The following is a 26,656-nucleotide window of genomic DNA, read 5'->3' as shown; positions in this document are numbered from 1 at the left end:
TAAGGGTTTGGGGATATAGGTAGTCCTAAAAATGAGGGCATTCCCAGAGACAAGCCTGACATCCTTGCAATATATGTCCCTTGAGATCCCTAGCCTTGGACATAAATGGCTGTGTCATGCAATCCTTCTCTTCCTCCTGCCAGGATCAATCCAGATAATTTTCTCCTACCTATTGACAAGCATCCCTGAAAATGAAATAAACAAATCAGCAGAGTGTCAGGTCTGCAGCCAGCAGCAGTGATCTAGAACAAGCAGCCTATGATCAGAAGAGTGCCTCTGGAACCCATCAGAACCCCCTGGCTGCCCTGTGCAAGCTGTAACCCCATCATCAGCCAGCAATAAAACTTTTGCCACCAAATCATCTCCATCCTTTGTCTTGAGCAGGCAGAAACAATGGCAGAACGTGAGGTCTGTGCAGAGCCAGGTGCTTTTTGTTGGCAGCTCGCTTGCTAATGACTTGGGCTCTCACCCAGCAGCTGCCTTGCTGCCTCCTTTGTATGGGCCATTGTTGAAGCACGCCCCTTGTTAATGCACATGCTGCCCGGGGCAGACCCTGGGAACACATTGAGCTGGAGGAGCTGACACTGTGCTGGGGGAAGCTTTGCATCTGCCTGGCCCCAGTCATTGTGAGCCTGCTGCTCTGCCATTGGCTGCCTGTCTTGCTGGGTAATAGGTTCAGCACAGACACTGCTCTCCCATCTGTCCCACTCTTTATTGTTCACCCTGCCTGGCAGCCTGCAGCTTGTGTTAAGGACTTTGCTGCTACAAACTGCTCCAAAGAAGCCAATGTCTGTGTGTTCCCCAGCTAAAGTAAGTACAGCTTCCTGTGGCTGTGATGGCTGCCTTTGCTGTGTGCATTACACTGAACTTGCTACATTGTTGCACTGTTTATTTTGCATTGTGTGCTGTATGTAACCTGTACATAGAGATGAGATGCAGCACATAGAGCAGGTGTTTTGCTGTACAGGGGGTTGCTGCAGCTGAAAGGACCCAGTGACAGTGTTTCTTCTTATCTGGCACAAGGTTGTTTTTGGTGACGCTGTACAAGGACTGTGCTCTCCAGATGTGGCATGCTGGCAGCGGATACAGATAGCAGGCACAGATGCTGCAGAGGGTAAATCTGAAGGGGTGTAAGAGTCTGTAAGTCCATGCTTTGATTGTCAGCTCTTTGGGCAGAATAAACATCCTGCTTAATTCCAGGGAATGTAATTGCCATAGGGGTTCAAGAAGAATTGATGGAGACAATTGAACCATAAGGTGTTTGTTTTTTTTTGCCTTCCTCTGGACCAACTGTGGGGGACTGTTGGCATAAGGTTCTGTACATGGAGGATTTCTATTTCCTATTGATTTTAGTCAATGGACTTGTAACTATGAACTGCTGCAAAATAAAACGAGATGTCGCCCCTCCAGCACCCTGATTTGATCTCTCATTCCATTGTAACAAGAAATCCGGTTGCTCAACCGTTGTGCAGAATCTTTGGAGATAATGTTCCTTCTGTAGTGTGAGATGTCTGGTTTGATCTTTCATCCTCAAGGACATTGTTGCTGTAGAAAACAAATCAACTTTGCTTCATTTTTTTTACAATTGTTCCTCTATTATTGGCTGAAATGTTTTTTAGACAATTGTACTTCTTACGTGTCATGTTATCTATAACAGAGATGTTATGTGGAATAGAGCCAGAAGTATTTATTTTATACATACGTGTCTCTATGTACAGATATTGTTTGTTCCCAAAAAAATACACCAAAAAATCCACACTAAACTATGGAAATGAGTGCTGTGGATGCTGTGTGCAGGCTGCAAGTTCCTGACTTGTGCTCTGTGTCCAGCTGTGCATAAAGTCTGTAGGTAGCCATGTATACTGTATGTTGTGAGGGGGTTGTAGAAGGCGGTTGAGGGGCAGGGGGTCTGTATGTGATATCTATTGTAAAGACCTGCTCTCTATTCTGCGCTTAGGCGGCACGCCTCACTCAAGAGGGTCTTTGTGGAGCTGGACTTGTAGGGGGGCAGGTGCACGAAAGGGTTAAATTAAAGGCCTCACCCTTGCCACATGCCCTATTATTTGAACATATGCATTAGGCTATTGAAAGTTTTCAGGAGATGGGCAGGCCACCAGTTGCCGGTCTCCTGCAGCTCCAGTAGACATCTGTTGCCCTAGAGAGTATTAACCAATCTGTTCAATGGGACATATTTTCTTTGTAAGAGGGAGGTGAGCAGACAACAGCGCTGGCTGAAACACAATGGTAATTAAATACACAGAAACCAGGCCCACAGCTTTTTATTACATATTCATTCTTTTTTCCAGCATTGTCTCTGAACATTGGAGAAATGCTGTCATGCTCACAACCTAAATGTATTCACAGTAATGAAAATGACAGAAAGGTATTGGCCTGTTCATTTTTTATCGAAGAGTGTGTGTAGTTTTATTAGAACATATAAGAATACTTGTGGGGACATACACACATATACATCAAGAACATGCAAGAACACACAACACATATATCCATACATGCGTTATATAATAATAATTATTATAAATATAATTTTATCTGAATTTTCTTGTTATCATTTGCACTAAACAGCCCTAAATAAAAGCCACACAGGTCTAGTGCAAAGTCTAAACCAGTGTTTCTCAACCATTTGCAGTCACAGCGTCCTTTAAAAGTATGCAAACCAAGGCACCCAGCCTAAAATGTAAAAACCATAAAGAATTACGTGGTCCCTCTAAAATCTATAAAAAAAAACAAAAGATATGGGTCTGGTATAGATTGTAAGAAGGGGGGACCCTCCGACAAAAAAACACAAAAAAAGTGTGATCACCCTTCACATCAGAGTCCCCTTTACATAACAGCCCCCCCTTCACATCAGAGTCCCCTTTACATCACAGCCTCCCCTTCACATCAGAGTCCCCATTACATCAGAGCCCCCCCTTCACATCAGAGTCCCCTTAACATTACACCCCCTTTCACATCAAGAGCCCCCTTCACAGCAGAGTCCCCTTAACATTAGAACCCCCCCCTTTCACATCAAAAGCCCCCCCTTCACATCAGCGTTCCCTTAACATTACAACTCCCCTTTCACATCAGTGTCCTCTTAACATTACACCCCCGTTTCACATCAAAAGCCTCCCTATTGCACATGGTATGACAGTGGGAAATTTTTGAGGCCCCCCAGAGGAAGCCAGAAGGCACGCGTGGGTACCACAGCACCCTGGTTGAGAAAGGCTGGTCTAAACAGATCCCCTCATATCTCATACAGAACCTTCAAACATTCAACACTTTAAAGTAAGCACGTCACAAATCTGCGCAATACAGAGCATTTCAATAAAGTAGATCTAAATCCAATCACTAAAATACTCTCATATTATCATGTCAAGGAGTTGTAAAGGCCCAGTATATACTATTCTGTTATAACATCAGCATTGTAACAGGAATACATACTAGAATTGTTATTTGATCATGCAAAATCCCTTTTATGTAGTAAGTGCTGCCTTCCCTGTGCCCATCACTTTTAACAACATCCTGGATTCCCAGTGTGCTTTGCGTCTCTTTCTGTGCCACTTGATGTGATGCAATCTCCATTTCTCAAGACTACATATCCAATCATGCAATGCTTCCAGCAAGTAATAATAATGTTACATTGTTCAGGGTTTCATTTGTAGTTCAGAAACCAGGCTCTGCGAGAGTTGTGACACAAGGATGTGCGTATTCACAGGGAGTGAAATTGTGTAAGATCAGTGAGAAAGAACATACTATTGGCATCTTCAATAAGTAAGCTTGCAAACTTCTAGATTGATATGGTCATTGGGAGTGGGCCAGAATGTATGGAAATTCATGATAGAAATACTTATTTATGTCTCGTTTTTGGACCATAGACACCCTTACGTTTTAATGTAATTCCAAAAGTTGTTTTCATTTTTTTTTTTTTTTTAATCTTCAGCTTTCATTTAAATAATGTCATGATCTTCCCATGAAGATCCTTGTTCAGGTTCATCCTGTTATGGGGTGACAACTGTCTCCCAACTGTGCTTCCACGTTGTCCCATTGTCACACATGACCACATATTGTGTAGGCATGGTCCACCAATGTCACTTACAGGAAGCCAGCCCGAGGCAATGATGTGCAACTAATGCTGGAATTAGTGAATGTAGACAGGAAGTGCTTGGAAAGGCTTTAAGAACCACATACTGTAAGCAGAGGATGCCTTTTTTTTCAATCTGAATGTGTAAACAACCCAAAGGTCCAAAGATTGAGGCATGTGAGTCATATGCTAATATCTATATGTCTTTTAAAAGTCTATCTTGGCCCCTGGGTATGATGGATGGCCCCACTAACCAACCAGGAGGCCCAGTAGGCAGGTTCACCATTTATAGGAAAATTTAGGATTTGCATATACCTTTAGCTATCTATAGCTCTGCGTTTGTCAATGATTTGCAGTTTTAGCTCAAGGTAACCTCTGCCTATCAATGTCTTCATCTTATTTGTGCTCAGTTTGAAAAAGAAAAAGCACTTTTAACGTTATCTCAATGAATACGATTTGTTAAACCCAGTGTGTGTTGCTGTAGTGCTCATCTTTGATCAAGAGCTGCCTCCCGCAGTGTTGCTTTTTCACCACAAGATGTTGCCAATCTTTTGGATTTGAATGGCATCTGGGGTCACTCAACCTTGAAGACTGAGGAAAGACTGTAAGTGCAGGGCATCATGGCCCAACCTGCAGATCACTGCACTCACAGTGTATAGAGTCAGAGCAGCAATGATGTCAACATGCCAACGCTGCTTTGCTTCATCCAGGGCTGCCCACTGCCAGGAGAAAAACAAAAATAAAGAGTTGAACCGCAGTGTAGTCTACCAAGCGTTCTGGGAACTGACTGATCTCTTTGACCGAGCAGAATTACATATTCAGTTTGACAGGTAAAGAGGTTCCATTTTATATTTCACTTATATGTTTCATGGTTTGCCTAAAGTTTGGCCAAAATCCTGTCTGGTGAAACCATCAGCAGCAGGACAAGAAGTAAGAAGAAAGTTCTCCAATGGAGCCCTGGATGGCTGTAAATCCAGATAGGAGTTCTAACCCTTCCCTATGCTACTCAAAACTCAAAAACGTTTTGCCTGGACATACACTTCCATGCCTACCTCATGAAAGAAGAAGAACATGGGGACAAAATGTGAACACGCAGCTGGATACTAAGGTAAAGCTGCAGCCATGCTTGGGTATCCGACCTCATGGGACCAGGAACAGTTTGATGCTTTACATCGCCTGTACAATAAGCCATAGCTTCTGGTGGCTACAAACATCAGGCGTCCATTATGTCAACAAACTCATGTCTATGGACACTTTCTGACAGCAACAGCCAAGAGATCTCAAAGGAAATAGTGGGAATAAAAACTTTCACCAAAAAAGTTTCCCCCTGAGATACGTGCTTGGGTTGTCTGTGTATGTCGCCCTTATTGTTCCTCATACTCAACAGTTTCTTTTTTTCTGTGTGTGAAGCTGGGCTGAAGACATCTTTGGACACAGAGACACAATCTGATCATCCTCGGTTGTCTATAGCCAGTGATATTTCTATTGCAGAGAAATGGTCTCTATGGATCTGTGTTGCCAGGCCAAAATGTGTTTTCTCTTTTTACAGACAGCAATCTAAAAATCTGCAGGTAGCTCAAACTATATATGAACATGCTGCAATCACATCGAGGTCACGGGCTTCATATTTATCTCGTTTGCAACAATGATGTTGTAATGGTAACAAGTTTTGGATTATGTGACATGAGACTTAAAGCAACCCTGTCACTCCTATCCCAGCAATAAAGGGTTATATATGATGTCTTCGGCAGACAGCAAGGGAATTCTTAAAGTAGGTTATTAAGCTACTGTATTTTAAGCTACTGTATTTTAAATGCTGATTAAATCACTTACAATGGATGCTGTTCCTTGATGTTGAAAGGTTTTAGTTTCCTGCAGAATCAGCTGGTCCCCTGAGTACTGGCTCTGATATCCTATGGCAAGGTGGCTTCTTTCCCTTGCAGGGTCCTATGGAGCCAGCCTTGTGTGGCACAGCAAAGGCAAGCCACTCCACTCCTCCCCTGCTCTTCCCTCATCTCTTCTCCATGCTAGTAGATGGACAACTGCTGCAGACTGCTCTGTCCCTTTTGATGTTGTACTGGACAGGAAGTTCAGGGAAGCCGAGCTGAGAGAGTTGGAGCCAATTATTTGTAAACATGAGGACTGTAAGTGCTTGGGGGCAAAAATTTAAGGAAATACTTTTATGGGTAATGTATTTGTGTTTGATCTGTATTTCTTGTGGGGAAAAAAGTTTGAGAGTGTAATACTACTTTAACTCTGCTGCAGAGCTATGAGCACTGGTGTTAACCATCACTTCCAGGTGCGTTGGGTAATGTGTCTCCCGCCCGGCACCGTGGTTTCAGCTCCTGCATAACTACTGTGTCCAGTGCTGTGGCATCTAGTAATGTAACAGTTGGTGGGAGGACCTAGAGCACCAGACAGGATACATGGTATCTAACACACCTTGAAGTGTCAGCAGCAATGCTCCTTATTCTATAGGATCGCAAAGAATTCACCCATTGGAGAGGCAAGTATAAACCTTTTATTAACTGAGACCATTACCCAGATTTTCTTATATAACAAAGTCTGCAAGGAGACCATCTCTCCGTTATACTCACATATGTGCAGAGCTGCACAGACCTTCTACTCATTGGGCATTCAAGCTCCTGGCACTGTGCTTGGATATGTTTATCCTCTGATCTGATGTCTGTGCTGGAGTCATAAATTGGATGGGTAGAGCAAGGGTGGGGGGGGGGGGAGTTGGGGTTAGATGTTAAAAAATTAAAGTTACCTTTTATTTATACTTTAAAAAACGTATCTTACGACCGGTATATAAATACCTGTAATAAATAAATATTTAAACTCGAATATCCTTATGTTTTATAGCAGAGGCCATATCATCCCACACAAACATGCGTGTGCACACACACCAATACATACATTTTACTGATGAGTCATTGCATCAAGCATGATCTTCTGAGTTGTCAAGCTTTAAAAGTCACAGAACATTGAAAGGAATGTACAATTTAAAATTAAACACATGCTTTTGTACTGCTCTGTCAGGTACATAATGTGAAAGAATATGACAGGTTTGGGTACATGAGATGAGGCAATTGTTAAATGTAACCCTTTTTTCCCAACATCCATTATGATTAACCTCTGTAGAATAAATTCATAAATAAGTGTAACTGTTTAAAGCCCAACACCAGAGAGGGTAAGAGTCAAAACTTCAGTTGTGTTCTCATAGCTGTCCCTGTCTTCTAGAGATTTCTTTGATTGGACCTTACAAGCAAAACTGATACATCCAGGCATTGTAGAAAGAAAATATCCACAATATTTGGGTAATGAGGTGATGGGACAGATTTTATTTTTCTTATTAATCTCAACTGTTCATGTACCTTGTGGACAGAATATTGGGTGTACTATTGCATTTGTTGGTTTTGGAGAACAGAACAACCTCAAGCTGAAGGGCATTGAAGAGGGATGAGAATATTGCGGTGCAGCACACAACACCTGCTATGGATAAACAACATTACCATGCTCACCATAGAGTTTACCCAAATATGATGATCTGTAGGTAACTTTGAAGACACAGTCAGTATTTTTCAGACATGGCATGTGAGGAACAACTAACTCCCTGCCTTAGCTTGCATTAAGAGCAAAGCTGTTGGCAAAAGATGGTTCATATAGCATGATGATCTTGCTGCTGTCCCTGAAATACAACCCTACCTCTTTTCTTCTCTATGTGGATATTATATTAAACATAATGACATAGTGCACAATACAGGGGGCCTGATAATAATCACATAACCCTGTGTAGGGCCAGGTGGTTAGTGCTGAGAGTTATCCAGGTGCTGGTCTACCCTCTGATGCTGGCTGCTGGACATCACACCTTCATCAGTAAACTGTTTAAGTGCTGGGACAACAGATCTCGTATCTGCAGCTGTGGTAGCCAATGCAATGTCAATAAACACCTGGCGACTGGTGACATCCTTGCTGTAGGGTACATACCGTGTTTCCCCGAAAATAAGACGCTGTCTTATATATTTTTTGGCTCAAAAAAAACACACTAGGTCTTATTTTTGGGGTAGGTCTTATTTTTTTTTAATGTACAACAATCCACACTTATTCATGTACAAAATTAGGGTGATCAGGGCATTAATGGGGTGCCGTACCTTTCCAAGAGTAATTTGGTAACCAATCGCTGGCCAGAATGAGCGAAGCGCACTTTCACTATCGATTCCTCACAGGCGGAGTACATTTGGTATCACTCCACCTGTGACAGCAGCCTGCGCTATAGAGGAGACATCGGCTTATGCGGCTCCGCTCCCTCCGCTGCCTCCTCGCTTCCTCTAGCGCTGGCTTAGTTGGCACCGCTGATTCTCTACCGCGGCTCTTCAAGTTCCCCTTTATGCCACCACCGGCCCTGGGAATGGTCACAACCAGGTCTTATTTTCAGGGTAGGTCTTATATTTTAGCAATTCCCAAAAATAGTACTAGGTCTTATTTTCGGGGTAGGTCTTATTTTCGGGTACACAGGGTATATGGGTCAGCAGTCAGGGCCCTAACCATTTGTCCATCTGCAATCTATGTCCACCCTGATTAAGTCAGCAGTTACTCTACATAGTAGAAGAACCTCTGAAACTTCCCAGAAGATCCTAAACCAGGACCATCACATATGCCATAGAAGACTTTGTGTCTGTCTTATAGACCTCAGACCAGTCGTCAAATACTTACAGGAACACTACAGGCTACCATACAAGGACCGATAAGAGACACGATACCGCAGATCATGATCCGTGTATGTCATATGACCTTATGATGATGAACAAAGATGTACTTCAATAGCAGTTACTGTATATGGCTCTTCTTTTTGACCATTATTGTGGCCGCTGCTCCATATTTCTCCTTAACAGTAAACAGCAATGTGGAGGTTGGCCAACCTCTCTGTGAGTTGTCACAGGAGGGAAAATCCTTCAATTGGGGCTCCTGTTCTGGTGACAGCAGTCTAAGAGCAAATAATCATTCATGGCATAGAGCAGGGGTGTCAAACTCAATTTCATCGCGGGCCGCATCAGCATTATGGTTGCCCTCATAGGGCCGGTTGTATCACTAAGACTATATAAATGTATCTACTATGTAATCGCAAAATTTAATTTGTAAGGCTATATAAATGTATGTATGTGACCGTCGCAGTCTGTGAAGGGCAGGTGCAGACTGGCACGGAGCGCACTCTCACTCCTGCAGCAGATGATGTAAGTCTGAAAAGGAGGGTCGCACACTGCTGGTATCAACCACAAGAAACTCTATTGGAGACTACTCAGACAGAACCATAAAGTTTCTTGTTGATTATACCAGCAGTGTGTGACCCTCCTTTAAACTGGCATAAAATTGTATTATTCTCATGAGTAGAGCTGGGAAGCAGAAAGTGCCAGGTCTGGAGGAGGAGCAGAGGAGGGCTGGAGTCCACTGCCGGAGTATGCTGAGACCTTGGAGGCAGATATGAGGGGGTGCTGCGGCTGCACAGAGAGGCGCAGGATCTGTTGGAGGAGCTCTGTCTTCCTCTCTGCTGCCGACTCATGACTCATGAGGTGTGGGCGGAGACAAGGGGGGTCTGCAAAGGGAAGTTCTCCCCAAGCATGAGAAGACATGAGGATTTAAAAGGAAGAGCAGCAAAGAGAAGGGAAACAACCATGGATTACAGTAAGGCACACATTACAGTACTGTTTTATGTAAAAAATCTGAGCGTTTAATGTCACTTTAAGGACTCCAGACACACAAACTTTAATTTAAATATGTTCCTCAATAGCCACAAAGGATGTAAATCCACTTTGTGTTCACCAAATGCCAATTCAAACCCAGATATTACTATGCATACGTAGCAGTCATATCATGACTGTGCTTTACATAGTCTGTGCAGAGAGCAGGGCTGTGGGAGTGACCTGGCAGGCCCCACCTACCACAGGCTGCCTGCAGAAAACTACAGAGGGGCGGAGACAGGACCAGTCACCCTGCACAAGGAGAGAGAGCAGCAGTGACTTGTCTTTATTACAGGAAGCTCCTGCACAGAGGCAAAACTTCACACTGAATTACTGCACAGATCTGGAATAAATACACAAAGCTCACCAAGATTCAAGTATGAATACACATGCCTATTGTATTTAGACAATGTTTGCTGATATTTAGTGCTATGACAGTGTAGACACAGCTGCTGGTGACTCAATATATCATTTCAGCTGGAAGGTAATACAAAGAATGTTGAATGGCAATAATACAATGTATAATTTAAAGACCTGTCTAGAAGTGTCACAGTAATAACATACTGTATGTGGACCAAATGGCAATTCAGGGTGTTACCATAGTGGAAGAGGTACGCGTAGGCCGAATCTATAGTGTCAGGTACCGTGTTTACATATTAACTGTTTGCTCTTATGCAGCGCTACATTTGACATCACTATCATGAATTTTATTTAGATTGGAATTTAATAAGGCACACATGTCAGTATTGAAAGGGCGGCACTTTTTCCATAAAAAGTAGTCTGTAATTGCAGGCAATCTTTAGCTTTTATACTTCATTTTATATAGATACAACATTGAATATTTCAGAAGATCGTCTGGTATCGGTACTATAATTCCAGCACTGGATGCACTGGTGGGGGGAGGGGCTCTGTCATCCCCATCTGGAGGAGCAATAGAGATGAGCAGCATCACATAGGCAGATGCTTCAGCCTGTCTTCATATTGACAATGAAAGGTGAAACCAACGCTTTCCCAAGCTCGTGTGGATTAAAAGGTAGATCCGCCTTTAATACAATTTCCCAGATTCAGCTCCTCTTCTGCAGCAGGTTTCTAAATGAAATACATAGTAACATAGTATGTAAGGTTGAATAAAGACCAAGGACCATCCAGTTCAATCTATGTATGTGAGTGTGTGTGTGTATTTATCTGGCTTTCCCATATCCCCGTATATTCTGGGAAAGAAGAAAAAAATCATCCAGAAGTTTCTTGAATTTATCAATGTTATCGGCAGATACCACCACCTGTGGGAGGGAATCCCAAACTTTCACTACTCTCACAGTAAAAAAAAACCCTACGAATTCTACGATAGAACCCCCTCTCTTCTAGCCTCTTGTTGTGTCTCCGGGTTCTCAATACAGTTTTGGGATTAAACAGTTTGTTCCTAATATTGTGGTCCCCATTGATGATTTTGAAGAGTGCAATAAGGTCCCCTCCTAATTGCCTCTTTTCTAAGGTGAATAAGTTAAGATTTTGAATGCGGTCCTCATAACTTAGGCCTTCAATCCCCTTAATTAATTTTGTAGCTCTTCTCTGAACTCTCTCTAGTTCTAGGACCTCCCTCCTGAGAGTCGGGGACGAGAACTTTACCGCATACTCAAGAATGGGCTGAACCAATGATTTATAAATTGGAAGTATTACTCTTTGATTCCTTGCTACAATTCCTCTTTTAATACACGCCAGTATCTTGTTAGCTTTGCTGGCTGCTGCTTGGCATTGCTTACTATTGCCAAATCTGTGATCTTTTTCTATGCCTGACTTCCCTAAAATAACACCCACAAGTAGTAGTTTGCGCACATGTTCTTTAATCCCATGTGCATAACCTTACATTTTTCAACATTAAATTGCATTTGCCATCTTGTAGCCCATTCCTCAATTTTGCTTAGGTCCTGTTGTATTGTGCATATCTCCTGTTCGTAATTTACTGCTATGAATAGTTTAGTATCATCCGCAAAACCCGAAATTAAGCTATTTAGTCCAATCTCTATATCATGGATAAATAAGATGAACAGGATCGGTCTCAGGACTGAACCCTGGGGAACCCCTACTCCTACCCCTTACCCAGTTAGCGAAAGACCCATTTATTACTACCCTCTGGGTCCGTTCTTGGCAGACAATTTTCCACCCATGTACATACAATTTTATCTAGACCTGAAGACCTTCGTTTATGGATTAAACGTTTGTGGGGTACTGCATTGAATGCTTTAGCAAGGTCCAAATGACCTACCAGAGATGTGTTGACAGCCAAGTTCATCTTGCTCGGCCTCTCCAGAGCTGGCACAGTGACCATCTGGCTTCGACGTTCCCTGGCCATATTAAAAATCAAGTACATGGCAAGTCAAAGTAACACTATCCCCTCACTTACCTCTGTGCATGGAGCAAGAAGCTCATTGCTCTGTGGCCAGGAGTAGGGCAGCCACCTAATTTAAAGCAGACTATAAGCACAGGAGCAGAGGATCACTGCCAGCTCCAAGCAGGACAGGCACTATTAGCATGGCTTCTAGTCTGTGGTTGCAATTTGTCATGAGGGAGGGGGGCTGAATCTGGGGCAGGGGTAGGCAACCTCGGCACTCCAGCTGGTGTAGAACTACAAGTCCCATGAGGCATTGACAGCTCAGCTCCAGGCATGATTCCCAAATATATGATGGGATTGGTAATTTCACCACAGTTGGAGTGCTGAGGTTGCCTACCCCTGATCTAGGAAATAGCATTAATGGTGCATGGAACCTTTAGGCCATTCAGTTCAATACACTCCTTCCACACGCCTTTCACCCTGGGTGTCTGGGAGGCATCAGAAGGCCTTAGGAACGTGTCCTGAATTCCTGAGCTGAATGGCCCAGCATGCATGAGTGTTTAGCACAGGCCTTCAACACAGGCCTTCAGCTCATGTTGATTGACACCAAAGCCCTCCTTTTCTCCATGTTTCCACCAGACTACCCGCCATCTGGAAGAATACTGAAGATGCCTTCTGATGCCTTGATTTTTAAGGCCTCATTCACACTGCGCTAACTCAGGCGTGTTTTGTGTAGCAGCCTGCTCTTCCCTATGGGAGGACGCGGCAGTACGCTGTCATACGCGCACCTGAACTGCACATGCATGCGGGTCTGGATGTCCGTGCTCGAACGCAGACAGGATGGAGCACAGACGGACCCGCATGGATGTGCAGTTTGGGTGTGCGTACAGCCGCGCCCTCCCATAGGGAAGTACAGGCTGCTACACGCAGCACCTGTCCCTCTGGGGAACGGCCCGATACAGGCATGCATGCCACACGGACTTCTACGACCCGAGTTAGCACAGTGTGAATGAGGCCTTAAAACTGTGTGTTAGCAGGCACTGCTCATGATTGCCGGCCACAAGCTGGACAAGTTGTCAAAACAGAAGAAACAAACATTTTCTATGGAAGAAGCTTTAGAATTCAGGGTTGTCTCAAGAAATCAGGGACAGTTTGTATTTATTGGACTCCAGTGACTTAAACTACAGTCCTACCAATGTTCATATCAATAATTAACTAGAAGAAACTCATGCTTGCCTATGTGCTCTTATTCTGTCTGGGCCAGCACGCAAAAAGAGACATGGTTCTAACACCAGCAGGTCTTGGTAAATACACATAGAAGGGCCACTTTACTTTGTTTGATACCTGCATGGGATGCCAGCAAGTGTGCCATAGAAGAAGTAGGGGTGAATCTATTTAGGCAACTAGAGTCTATAAAGAGCCACTAATGGTCTCAGTCCAGGTATAGAAAACCTGCACATAGAAACAAAAGACTATTTTTTCTGTTTGGAATCAGAGCCTCTGTTACATTTCAACTGCTGTTTGTGTCTCCATCTGGGAGTTCCTTGCACTTGCTGTCCCCAGAGACACAAAAGGAATTAAATGGAAGCCTTTCCAACGTGGGGGGGAATCCCATGTCTGACAGTTGTCACTGGAACTAGATTGGGAAATATATCCCATGTAGTCCTGTTTTGGTGATATCTGTAAATACCCCGTCACTTTCTCTTCCATTGGCAGTGGTCTCCAGGACAAATAATGGGGTTAGGTCTCCCCAGTTGGGTCACTGATATCAGTTCTAAACACACAGGGGTTAACACCCTTCCACATTCTATCCAAAACTAGAAAAAACAACTATATTTCTAGAATTATTCTTGAAGTCAGTGTTGGAATGACCCATTGGCTTCTTATTCTACTCTCTTGGCTCCACACACTTCCCACAGGGGGTTCTCACTGTCACCGCTAGATCATTTATTTCTTCACCATAGAAGCTGTATTACGGGATAGGATTTATAATCCAACACACAGGTACAGGTGAACATATTTACTTCTGCTTCACCACTATCACTATACGATTATTTATATATATATTTTCTGTTGGGCTTTATTATACAAAAAATTCAACTGAAATTGAGGGTGGAATTATTTACTTAAAGCACTACTCCAGGCAAAAGTGTGCTTAACGCTTGCAGTGGGGCTACCGCCATACTGCAAAGGCTAAGTGCTCCTTTTTGTCTAGGTGCTAGAAAAAAGCTTTACTCACCTGAAAAGTGGAGTCAGCTGGATGCTACTCCAGTCCCTGAAGTCTTCTCCTCCTCCACAGCAATGCCATGGCCCTCGGTGTCCTCACGTCCTATACACTGTGTATAGAACGTGATGACTTAAGGATTCTTAGATTGTTGCAGTGGAGGGGAGCGAAGCACCAGGGACTGGTCTATGAGCAAGCAACCTCTGAGGATCTGGTGAGTATAACTTTTTTTTTAAGCACGTAGACAAAAACAAACACTTAACCCTTGTAATGCAGGGGGAGCGCCGCTGCAAGGATTAAGAACAGTTTCGCCGGGAGTTAAACGTCAGTCAAAGTACCGCAGCGCTGAATACTGAAAAATGGCCTGGCCAGGAAGGGGGTCTAAACACCTGGTCTTGAAGTGGTTAATTCTCACAGAATGCATCAGGTGAAACCACTTTGGCTTTAAAAGGGCACCGGTACATTTGTAGAAAATAAAAAAAAGTTACAAAGAAAGGGACTGTTAGGGGAACTCAAGGCAGATAGAAAACGAAAACATTTTGCAGCTAGGTATTCATTAAAGAAGAAGTATGGGGAGAGGAAAACATACTCTCCTCAATACCAGTGTCCCACACCAGTTCTAGGACAAGGAGCTGACCAATCATGGGACTGCTCGGTCAGCTCTCGGTCTCTGCTCTGAGCAGACAGCAGTGACTGTCAGTCATGGCCCCCACGGGGATTCCTCACACCTCTTTCTGCTTCCCCCAGCGCTAGCTGGACCAACAGACCAGGGAGGGAACAGGCGTGGATGGCTCTGGATCTCAGCTGTGTGCAGAGGCAAAGCCAGCTATCAGGCCGATGTGGAATCCCAAAAATATTGGTGGGGTCCTTTTCTGACTGCAGCGTAAGCCCACTATATGCTGACTTTGGGCTAGGGGGGTACAATATTAAGTACATTTCTGTGATCCATAAGAGAAAGGTAGCCAAAAAAAAGGTTTGACTTTACTTCTCTTTTAGCAAATCATTAAATACATGTTTAAGTGCAACTGGTGTTAGTACCTGAAGCTGACTTCTTTTCAGCCCCTTGCAATCCTCAGTATAGCCACACTCCTAATTCTGTCTAGTCAGCAGGCTGGGGATGGAGAGAGGACACCTCTGTATCCCTTCTATAGTCTATAATTGCAAAAGTGAATGTGATGGCATCTGCATGGCTGTGTAAATATCAGAACTGGATAGACAGGCCTACAGATAACTTGGCATGTATAACAACTCCCTTATATGTATGATATCTGTGTATATAGCTGTTTGCTTAAAATTCAGCTTTGAATGTTACATACAAGCTAATGGAAGTTTAGATGTATAAGAGCTCAGTGCCGCCCTTAGCAGACTGTTGAGATACTGTCATAGTAACAGGCGGCTATGTGGAAGTACTCATAATTGACGCTCAGAGACACGGCAACTCCAAAATACACCAAAACCTTATTGGAAAGACCAAGTACAGCATCTAAATACAAAGATATAACCGGCACACACTTGGAAATTCAAATATCAATAATCCATAGATATATTTTTGCCTTATGACATGATGTGACATTCTTCACAAAATAAAATATATCTATGGATTATTGATATTTGAATTTCCAAGTGTGCGCCGGTGATATCTTTGTATTTACTGTTAGTGTTTGCACGGCGCCATCCGTGCGGTCATCTCGAGCACCACAGATACTTGTATGCTGTAAGACCATAAGAGTGCGAATGGTATTTGGAACCTACTGCAAGTACAGCATCTGACTTCCTTAACCCAACCCTTCAGATCACCATATAGCCAGGGCAATAAAATGATTCCTCCACCGAACAACATTTATTGTCATTTCATATGGGCAGTAGTTACCGTATTTTTCACTCCATAAGACGCACTTTTTTCCCCCAAGAGGCGGGCAAAAATGTGTATGCGTCTTATGGAGCGAATGTGTGAGAGCTGAGGCGGCGGGGCTGACAGTGTACCCGGGGGTGTGGAATTCCTATCGCCCGACACCCGGGACATTCAGTTTCCGGTACGGGCGAGTAGTTTTTTTGTACATTCAGCCCTGCTCCGGACAAGCAGAGCTAAATGTATAGTGTGGAGCCGCCGCTCGTTTTCATACCAGTGATCTGATTAGATCACTGGTATGAAAGGAGCAGCAGCGAACCTGTCTGCCCCCGCCACGGTTTTCGGGGTCCCCCGCTCCCCTGGGGGACCCGTGACCACGGCATAGTAGATCACCATAGAGCCCGTAGAGCAGACCAAGAACGTCTGTTCTTGGTCTGCTCTGTGTGATCACTGGGACCGTGGCGCTGTAATCACAGCGCCACCAGTCTCAGCTGTCAGGAACTACACAGAACCCTACCCTCCCTAGGTGCGTCTTATGGTCAGGTGCGCCTTATGGAGGAAAAAATACGGTAAGTTGATCCAACGCTACATCCACCACCCTGCTGTAAAGTTTCCATGCTGCAACACCTTCCTCTGTGTTATTTCTGCCTTTACCAGTCAATATACAAGAGAATTAAAGCCAGTGGAGCCTTCAATTGATTTTGTAAAAAACAGTGACAAAGGGGAGCACATGGGTAGAGGAACCTTGGTACAAGAGGATTGTCCGTGAAGGCAAAGAGGGTAAAGAAGAGAGAAAGTCATCCTGGATTACTCTTATCTTTATACATTAGGGCTGACTCCAAAAGTGTGAGAGGTCTTCCGGAATATTGAACATGCCAAGTCCATTCAGCAGTGAATAGTTACTATAATAAACACCCACAGAGTTTTTAGTTTATGCGGCTGACCTGTACAAAAGTAACTTTTCAGATTTCAGCCTACAGCAGGGATACTTAAAGTTTAGCGTAGATGGAGGAATCTGTTGCATTTTTTCCATCTGACCATAGAAAATCTGCAGATAATCTATAGGTGTATGGCCGGCTTAAGACATGAAGTCTGGCTGAATCACCAGGTGCAATAAAAGCCTAAAATAAAAATCGAATGCAGTTACCTGATTTAAAGTGATATTAAAGTCAGAAGGTTTTTAAACTATTTCATATGCTGATGAAATCACTTACAATGGATGCTGCTCCTTGATGTTTAAAAGTTTGCTTCCTGCAGAATCAGCTGGTCCCCTGAGCACTGGCCCTGATATCCTGTTTTCGGTCCTGACTTCTTTCCCTTGCAGGGTTCTATGGATACACCCTTGTGTGTGTTAGCAAGTTCTGTGTGCAAGGATAGCCACTCCACCCTGCTCCTCCCCTCTCCATTTTCCAAGCTAGTAGATGAACAATTGCTGGACATTGTTCTGTCCCTTGTGATCCTGTACTGGACAGAAAGTGTTGGCTGTTTTGGAAACATGATGACTGTAAATGTTTGGGCAAAAATGTAAAGAAATACTTTGCTGGACAATGTGTATTTGTTTGATCTGGATTCAATATTGAAACAAGTTTGAGTGTTTTTAAGGGATTGGTAAACTGCAATATGCAATACAAATACATATATAGGAGATGTTATACCTGCCAAATGGTTTGTTTTTTTGGTCCATCCAGTTCTGATATTTCCATATTCAGGTCACACGGCAAAGCCCTATCTAGCAAGACAGGTGATGTAAATTTTCTCTTCTGCAGTTAGGTAACAGGTTTTGTTCCTCCACCAGCCTGTGAATAAGCATCAGTAGACAGATAAAAATCAACTCTCTGTCAGTCTGCTCTCTCCTCCTATCCGCATTTTCATTGTCAGCACTGGAGCACAACAGCCTGGCTACTCGTTCTGCTTCTCCCTCTCCCAGCATGAGAGGCTGACACCAAATTAAAATCAGGTCATGCATTTAATAAAATACATTCAATGTAATAATGATCTTACAGAGCTGCATTCATTTGTCTTTGACATCTGCCTGGGGTAGAACTTCATGTAACATTTGTGCATAGTTCCTTTTAACATTTTTGAAAACAGCACACTCTTTCCTAATGTAGTTCTTTTTGGCACGTGCCTCTAAATTTTAGTTCCGTGTGTTAAAATGAGAATTTTGGTTCTTGCGAGGCTCTGCCTCTTCCCCAGCATGCCACCGTAGATGAGTAGGCACGAATCATAAAAACAAAAACGAATCTCCCATGATGCAGTGGGAGTTCCCTAATCCCTACTGTGCCATGAATGAGCCGGGCCGTGCAATGGAGGTTCATGAGGCTGGTGGGTACAGGACGACTGCTGAGCTATTGCAAGCAAAGTCGCCAAAAGTGTTAATTGGCGGTTCTTTTAGTGGTTGAAAACAGCTCCTTGTTTTTAAAACAATATCTTTCTTTTTAATTACAAGGGAGCTCTTTACTTTTTTTAGTAGCTGCCTTTCAGTGTTCCTTCACAATATGAAGGTTTGGTGGTTTTCTGCACTTTATGAGCTGAAGAGAAGAGTAAACATAAAAGACAGCTGCAGATAAGTCCTTGGCTTTCAGTCCCGGCGGGAATAAACAGGAGGACACAGATGCTGGTTAATATATTCAAGCCCATCGCATTTACATGATGACCACAAGCCTGGCATCACAAAAAGCGCTTGGCCCAGACTTAATGATAAGGTTTCAGATTTCAGCACCTTTCATATTGAAATTTCCTGACCTCCGATAGACAGGCGTGTGCTGGAGCACTTCATTCAGGCAGCAAGCTGTTAAAATGCAGCTACAATGCAATCTGATTCCTACATCTGCTTGCTGCATTGAGCCTCCCCGGAGGGTCCCGGTTACACAAAATTCATACATTTCCTAGGACTTTTATTTACACGTGGTATGTTTTTACTTTTTTATATGTAACGCGTATCTAAACACAGCAACAACAACATGTTATATATTGCAACTAGAAAACTGTACTATATCGCAAGAGCGGGAATATGTTACATTCCTGTTGCTGCAATATATCATATTGCAGCAACAAAAATGTAATGTATTGCAACAAGAATACTCTAATATATTGCTAGAGCGGGAATGTGCTATATCGCAACAACAAAATGTAACATATTGCAGCAACAAAAATATAATATATTGCAACAACAACAAAGTATTATTTTGCAAGGCCCACATCTGTTGTCAATTGCAATTGTCATATTGGAATAACAACAACACTGTAATATATTTCATCAACAGCAACAATGTATTATATTGCAACAAAAACAATGTAATATGTTGCAACAACAAAAAATGTATATGTTGCAGCAACAAAATGTAATATGTTGCAGCATCAACAATGTAATATATTGCAACAACAAAAATGTAATATATTGCAGCAACAACAATATAATATATGCAGCTTACTGGTCCGTGATGGTAGCATTTGATTTATTTTTTCAGTTTTTTTTCCTTTATGAAGAAGCTGAGGGGACCGGTACAGCAGCCAGGCTAGCCAACCGTCCAAACGTCACAACAGGAAGTGAGAGGAAATCCCTCCGAAGTGAGGGAAATCCCTGGTAGTCTCCACGGACACCAGAACTAGTGTCATGATTGGAAGATTTCCCATCTATTCCTGTCCTGATGACATCCCATCATTTGGGATTTTCTTTCACTTCCAGTGATAATAGCCACCAGGACTAATAGGGCGAATCTCCCTAAGGTTGAGCTAAAAGCTGACTGGTGTTCTAATCCCTCGCCACTCTATCCAAAAAAAAAGTTTTGGTTTCAGTTGCACTTTAAGGGTAGCCCCATTCATTCTGTGATTCTGGATGACCTATCCTAATATTTAATATTTCAATATTAAATATTTATTTCCTGTGCCTACAGCTGTATATCCTCAGTGTGAGAGGTATTGCTGCCTGCGCCTGCTAGTCTCATGACTTCAGATTTGGTGATGTTACTACTGTGCAGCTCATTGTTCTCACCATGCTGGAGGCTCTGACATGAGTAAACAAAGCCCTGTCTCTACCAGTATGGCCGCCCCCACACATAGACTCAGTCCAGAGCAAGGCACGGTGGGGGGAGTTCATAAAAACTGGAGCAGACAAAATCTGGAGCAACCAATCAGCTTCTGTCTTTAGTTTGTCCGGTTAAGACTTGAAAATGAAACAGAGAGGCTGATTAGTTGTGATGAATCCAGATTCTGTGTGCTTCAGTTTTTATAAATTCCCCCGGTAAATCAGTAACAGGAAAAGATCAGCTGCAGGGAGAGCACTGGTAGCACTGGGGACTCACTCACATAGAGAAATGTAAGAAAATATTTAAAAATTGCTGTGTACATTTTTACTTGCTTTAAAATCTTACTTAGCCCCCTCCTTAATATTCCATAGAAGGGAAACTGTCATTTAGTGTTTACCATAATTAACCCTGCCTGTCCTAACAAAGGGTTAAAGTTCTGAAGGCTTGGGTGATACATTGTATGTTAAAGCAAAACTTAACACCAATAATAATTTAGTGACCCCCACAGTTTCTTCTCAGTGAAAAATGCAGATTTTATAACATTTTCTGTTTTGGCTCTACCTTGTTTTTCATGTTCCAGCCCACCCCCACCTCTATTCTCGCCTAGGCCAGGCTGACATCTCCTCTGCTCCTGAAGCCTTGCAGGATTTGCACATCACATATCCCAGGGGGTATCAGTTTCAATATAGCGGCTAGAGGAGGGTGGAGATGGCGGTGCGTCATCAGGGGGCCAGCTGTCTGAACCAGAAATCTGCTTTACTTCAGTCCATAGACAAACATAAGCAGTTGAACCTTGCAGTGCGGGGGTAGCACCACTACAAGGGGGTTTGTTTTGGGTTTTTGCCCAGAGATGGGCTTTAAATGAATTTTACTGCTCCCTGTGTTTTTTTTTAATCCCCTCCTATATTTTAAATTGGGTTATGTAAAACAAATACTCACACTCCCAGCTAATCCAGCACTGGACTGTAATCTGCCGGTCCTGCTCCACCATCGGAAGCCAGCTCTCTCTTTACTAACCTGATCCCTACTCCTGCCTGCTCCCTTCTGGCTGCCAGACCGGTCCCCGCAGCCTAATCTTCCCAGGTCTCAGGCAGTCTAAGGACTGCTGATGTGATCATGTCTAATGCAGATCCATGCACCTGCATCAGATGTGAGGACACCGAGGGATATTCCACCAGCCAGGATGGAGGGGCAGAAGAGCAGATCACTGACCACTGGTGGGAGCGGGGATCAGGTAAGTAAATGTGTTTAAAACTTCCTATGTTCCTCAGCTCCATCTAGTGGCAGTAATGCTGTATGAGCAGCATTCAGCCAGCTGGGCAGAAGATTTATAAATGAGCCACTATAGGTTTTACTACCTTAGAACACTGGCTTTGGGGTACGGCCTCCACTGTCATATTGTATAGATGTATCATATTCTATAGTTTCCCTTCAAGCCTAATTTTATTTTTTAGTTGGTACATAGCAACTCAATACCAACACATTTAAAAAAAGATTTGATTGTCTTCTAAGAGGATCTTTGTTGTTTTGCTTTCATCTTAGGTGGCTGTAAAATAATGGATGCCACGGACATTTTACTTTATATTCTCCTAGGCTGCGTTTTGCAGACACCCGTTTCCCTGATCTGTAATGAGATTACCCGGTTTCACGCTTAAACGTGGATTATTCGCCAGAATGACTAGCCTGCTGGTCTTTTACCACCGAGCCGTGCACCGTGGCAAAATAAAAAAAGTCGTTCTTAAACTTTACAGCGCAGATTAAGAGAAAAAACAAAAACCTGCCCCCCTATTAAAGGTACTTCCTCCAGGCGAAGCCCATCGGCCGGCTTATAGCACAATGATGTTGCTGCTTCCAGATTGGTTTGGCAGCTCCATTGTTCCGGGAGCGTAAACCAGACGCACTTGTGTCCCGGCTTCTTTCATAGGCTTTTCTTCATACCAAGTTAATCTTTTTCTGTGATAGCATTCATGATGGCATGTTAAAAGAGTCGCATCCTAGCAACTGCAAGCAGGTTGCCTAGCAACACAGTTCCTTTAGGATTTCCTTCTTCAGATACTTCTTTTTTTTTTATACATGAAAATGGTGCATTTAAAAAAAAAAAAAACCATAGTGCGTTCCAGCCTAAAAATCTGTTATGATTGGTTGGAGGTCCCCTGAATAAGTAGACAGTCTTTGATGAATAGTTTATTCACCATTGAATATTCCCTTTTGGGTTCTGTATGAAGGACGGGATGCTGAATTATAAACAAGTGGAATCCAACTTATTAATATGTGTGAAAGTTCAGGAAAACTTTCCGATGGTGGTCAGATCGTGGCACCCAGGGAGCAGGGAAGCTACAAATATATTTCGAATGCTCTTGTTACATGCTTTGTCAGTTGATACGCTTATTTAAAGCTGAACTCCATTCGTCCCTTCAGTCTTATACAGTTGTACCGGCTCCTCTCCTGAACTGAAAGTTCTCATTATGATTTCACTGCACACTGGGAGCTTCTCACACTGTGCATTAGAAGCTGCAGCAAGTCAGATCATGCCTCATTTCCTGGCTGGAGGATGTCCAGCATCATCTAGACTAGCATCATTTAGCTTTCCTCCCCCGGCTTTAATGGCCTGCCCCCTTTCATTCAATGGATTTCAGTCCTTTCGATCTTGCAGGCACAGCATCACATGCAGGTGTTAGGGTGGTCTGCATGCAAACTCAGATAACACACATCTCCTTAGCGACGTTTCGAGACCATGCGGTCCCGTCCTCTGTTTGCCTGAGGACGGGACCGCATGGTCTCGCAACGTCGCTAAGGAGATGTGTGTTATCTGAGTCAATAAACAGCATTGACTTCAATATCATGGAGTGCGAGTGACTACTTTCATCTATCTACATTTCACGGGGGCATCCGTTGTCACCACCGCACCCACCCAGTTGGATTTGGGTTTTTGTCCGGTCAGGAGTGTGATGGGACAGGAGGATTAAGTTTCATGCAAACTCAGTCTGCTTAGGAACACCTACTCCTCCAGACTGAAATCCACCCGTCAAGGCATAATGTTTGCATAATTTGCTTGCATCAGGACTTCAGAGGAGTACTGAGGCAGGATGCTGTGATGTTTTCAGAAAACTATGAACAGCACCCTGCTGGTCCCTCCCACCTGCTTTGATTTGTCTGCAATACATAGATTAGCACGGAAACCCATTGATAGCATCACTACAAGGTGTGTAATGAAAAATGGAAAGGTTTAATTAAAAAATGTAATTAGCACGTTGATGAAGGGGGAAGGAAGAGCCAGGAAAGGCAAAATATAAGCAGATTAAACTTTAGCTTAAGAGACAAATGTTCAAGGTGTGGTAACCATAGCAACTCATCAGCAATCATCGCTCATTGTTACAGGTCTAGCCTGATGAATTTGGCTATTTTTGGTTGTATTAGTGTGTGAATGTTTATTGGACTATTTTCCTAATATAAAAGAAAACTGCGCTTAGTTCTGTCAATTTCCAGTGGGAAAACAACAATACCTTGATGTGTTTTTGTTTTTTTATGGGGGGGGGGGAGGTGATTAGGCCCTTTACTTCATCAACCCGCAACATCTTGCTGTTGTGAAGTGTATCTATAGCCAAAACTGTATTTTTTTTTACGTTTTGGATATAGAAATGCTAGAACCCCTGTATCCCCACTAGGCAGACTATCCTGCCGTTTTGTCCTGCTCACCATTTTCTTGAGGAATGCCCCCCTAACCTCTCCTCCGTGGATGGGGGGGGGGAGCACCTCCCGGAAATGAGAGGGACACCTGCCTGAAAGTGCTTCTTTCAGGTTCGGATCCCTGAAAAAGGTTCAGGGAGATCTTCCACAGCTGTCTAAAGGGGATTTCCCCAATATTTTTCCATCCTGCTCCTTTTTGTGCTACCTTAGCACCATTGGTCTACATTACCTGGTCTACAACGATCTGTATTCACAGCAAGTTTAGAAACGTCTTTAGACCTTCATGGCTGCTGAAGGATGTTTCCCCTCCCTCTTCCTCTTCCCAGACTGGTACCATGATTGTCTCTTCTCGCCTGTTCTATCTCAATGAAGGCTGCATGTAGTTTCTTCTATGTATTTCTAAGAAGAATCCAAAAAGAATCAAGGAACATCATAAGCAGACCTCAACAAAAAAATGGCTGAAGCATATTTGGGAAGGGAGAGCTACCTGGCTGTCACTCCTGAAACCTCCAGAGCTTCAAAAAGCTATTGAATGCCCGAACATGCCACCATCCTCCCAAAGATGACAGACTGTTTCTATGTGGATACAAATTGGCCATATAGCACTTCTGATGATTTTTGAATTAGCAGTTGTATCTGACTTTTCACCCGATATTCTCGTTCACCAGTCAGCAGAAACTGGGCAATATCCCAGAAGAGCAGAATCGTAGAGGTCAAAATGTGTTTAAATCTATCTGATTGACACATCATTTTCATTACTCATTTATATAATTTTGTCTCTATATATAGTTACATAGTAGACAAGGTTGGAAAAAAGACACAGGTCTGTCCAATCCAACCTACGTGTGCGTGGGTGTCAGATTAAGCCATATATCCTAGAAGGATACATATCTCTAAATGTTGTTCTCCTCGAGGACGACATCTAGAAGTTTTTTAAATTTGTTAATACTCCCAGCTGTTACCACACTTTTTCTATACTCTGTATAAACCCCCCTCTTCAATTTAAGATGAAACCTCCTTTCCTCCAACCTTAAATTGTATCCATGTGTCCTCTTTAGGGACCAACAGCTAAGCAAGGTGTTACCATCTTTATAGTCACCATTGATTGATTTGTAGATAGTGATCATGTCTTCTCTTAAGTGCCTCCTCACCAAGGAAAATAGGTCTAGATTACTTAATCGTTCCTCATAGCTGAGGCTCTTTGGCCCTCTTATTAGCTTTGTTGCTCTTTGCAGGACCCTTTACAATTCTAGGACACTTCTGTTGATTGGTGACCAAAACAAAATATTAATTTAACTTTATTAATTGGAGACCAAAACCGTACCACCTGTTGTAAAGCCATTGATGATCAAAGGCCTTCAATTCCTGCCACAAGTTTATTCTGTACATACACCTACCATTTCTTAACTGCAGGATTAACTTAGAATATTGGTTATGTAGAACCAAAGGTTGTATTCATGTTTTATTAACATTAACACATCCTTATTAGCAGTTTAATGTGTAAAGCCTGAAAACCGTGCGTGCGGCTGTGTTTTTATCGCTCTTCTTTATGTCATGGATTGTGTGTGAGTTCTACTGATTACACATCATTTAATTGCCCGTGCATGCTCACATATGCATTATTTATTTCAGCTGTTGCTGGCGGCAGGCAGTGGAAGCCTTCAGCACAGATATAGACTTAATGTATGAGTACAGTCGGGCTGTGCCCGGGGGCTACAAGCACTCTCTGGAGGATTGAATGCCTCAGTCCTGCCGACCACCTTGTGTATCAAAGAGGGGAGCAAGTGATTGATAAGAAAAGCTTTGGACAAGTTAAGGTTTTAGCGTTATAATCCTTGTATGAAAGAAAAATGGTGAATTGTAATAACGAAGGGATCGTTTACGTGTATGTTTATGCATTATTGCTCTGTTACTAGAAACCACAAAATCACCCTACAGGTTGTACAGTGTACCCACAACATGTTTAGTAGCTATTCTGCACTTTACAGTTGAACACAATTGTTTGTAGGTATTGGGAATGTGATGATTGGCTTTGTTTTAATCTAGCCAGCAGATGTGAAGGAAAACTTGTGTTTTGTCTACGCAGAGCAAAGCAACAGGTTCACTTTAAGTGGACCTTGAATATAAATAGCAAGGTCTACTTTTCGACTGTGGGTCACCTCCCTTGCTATAAATGGATGCATAAAAATAAAAAAATTGCAGATAACATATTTACCTTTCCCCCATCTTTGGCCTGCGCACCTAGGTGAGGGTGGCATCATTCTCTTTCAGGCAAGATTTTGGGCAATATTGAGTAGCCCATATCATGCTTAGAAGCACTGAGCTGCAGCACCTTCTCATGAGATTTCGAGTACTCAGCAATCTTCGGGATCTCATGGACAAGAAGATGATGTTATCTTCTGCACTACAGAATCCAGTGAAAGGTAAGTATAATATCTAATTTTATTTTCCCCTTCAGGTGTTTTTTTTTCTTGTTTTATGTGGTCTACATTGTTTCCCTTCCCTAGCATACCTTACTCACCTTTCCTTTGCTTCCCTGTTGCTCCATCTAGCTGCAGCAGCAAAGAAAGGAAGCTGTGTGTAAGCTCCAAGTCACTATAGTCAGAGCTTACACAGGGTTGAGGGTCATCCCTATAATGAGGCAGGTGGTTGCTTCAGGTGACGTCATTGGGTCACGTGTAATGGGGGGGGGGGGGGGGTGGGGGGGGGGGCTCGCCCCC

At 43.1% G+C, this 26,656-nt stretch overlaps 1 protein-coding gene across 1 annotated transcript in view; it reads left to right on the top strand.

Moving 5' to 3' along the window:
• Positions 1–778: 778 nt before the first annotated feature.
• Positions 779–26,656, top strand: part of ZC3H12C (zinc finger CCCH-type containing 12C) — a 51,756-nt gene continuing 25,878 nt past the window's right edge. Inside the window, exon 1 of the mRNA XM_018556245.1 lies at positions 779–810. Coding sequence (XP_018411747.1) covers positions 787–810 — 24 coding nt within the window. The 5' untranslated portion in view covers positions 779–786. The remainder of the gene's footprint in view (positions 811–26,656) is intronic.

Source organism: Nanorana parkeri, unplaced genomic scaffold, assembly GCF_000935625.1.
Source record: "Nanorana parkeri isolate BGI_ZX_2015 unplaced genomic scaffold, ASM93562v1 scaffold229, whole genome shotgun sequence".
Lineage (NCBI taxonomy): Eukaryota > Metazoa > Chordata > Amphibia > Anura > Dicroglossidae > Nanorana > Nanorana parkeri.
Note: the sequence above shows the minus strand (reverse complement) of the source record. Positions and strands in the feature narration are given on the sequence as shown.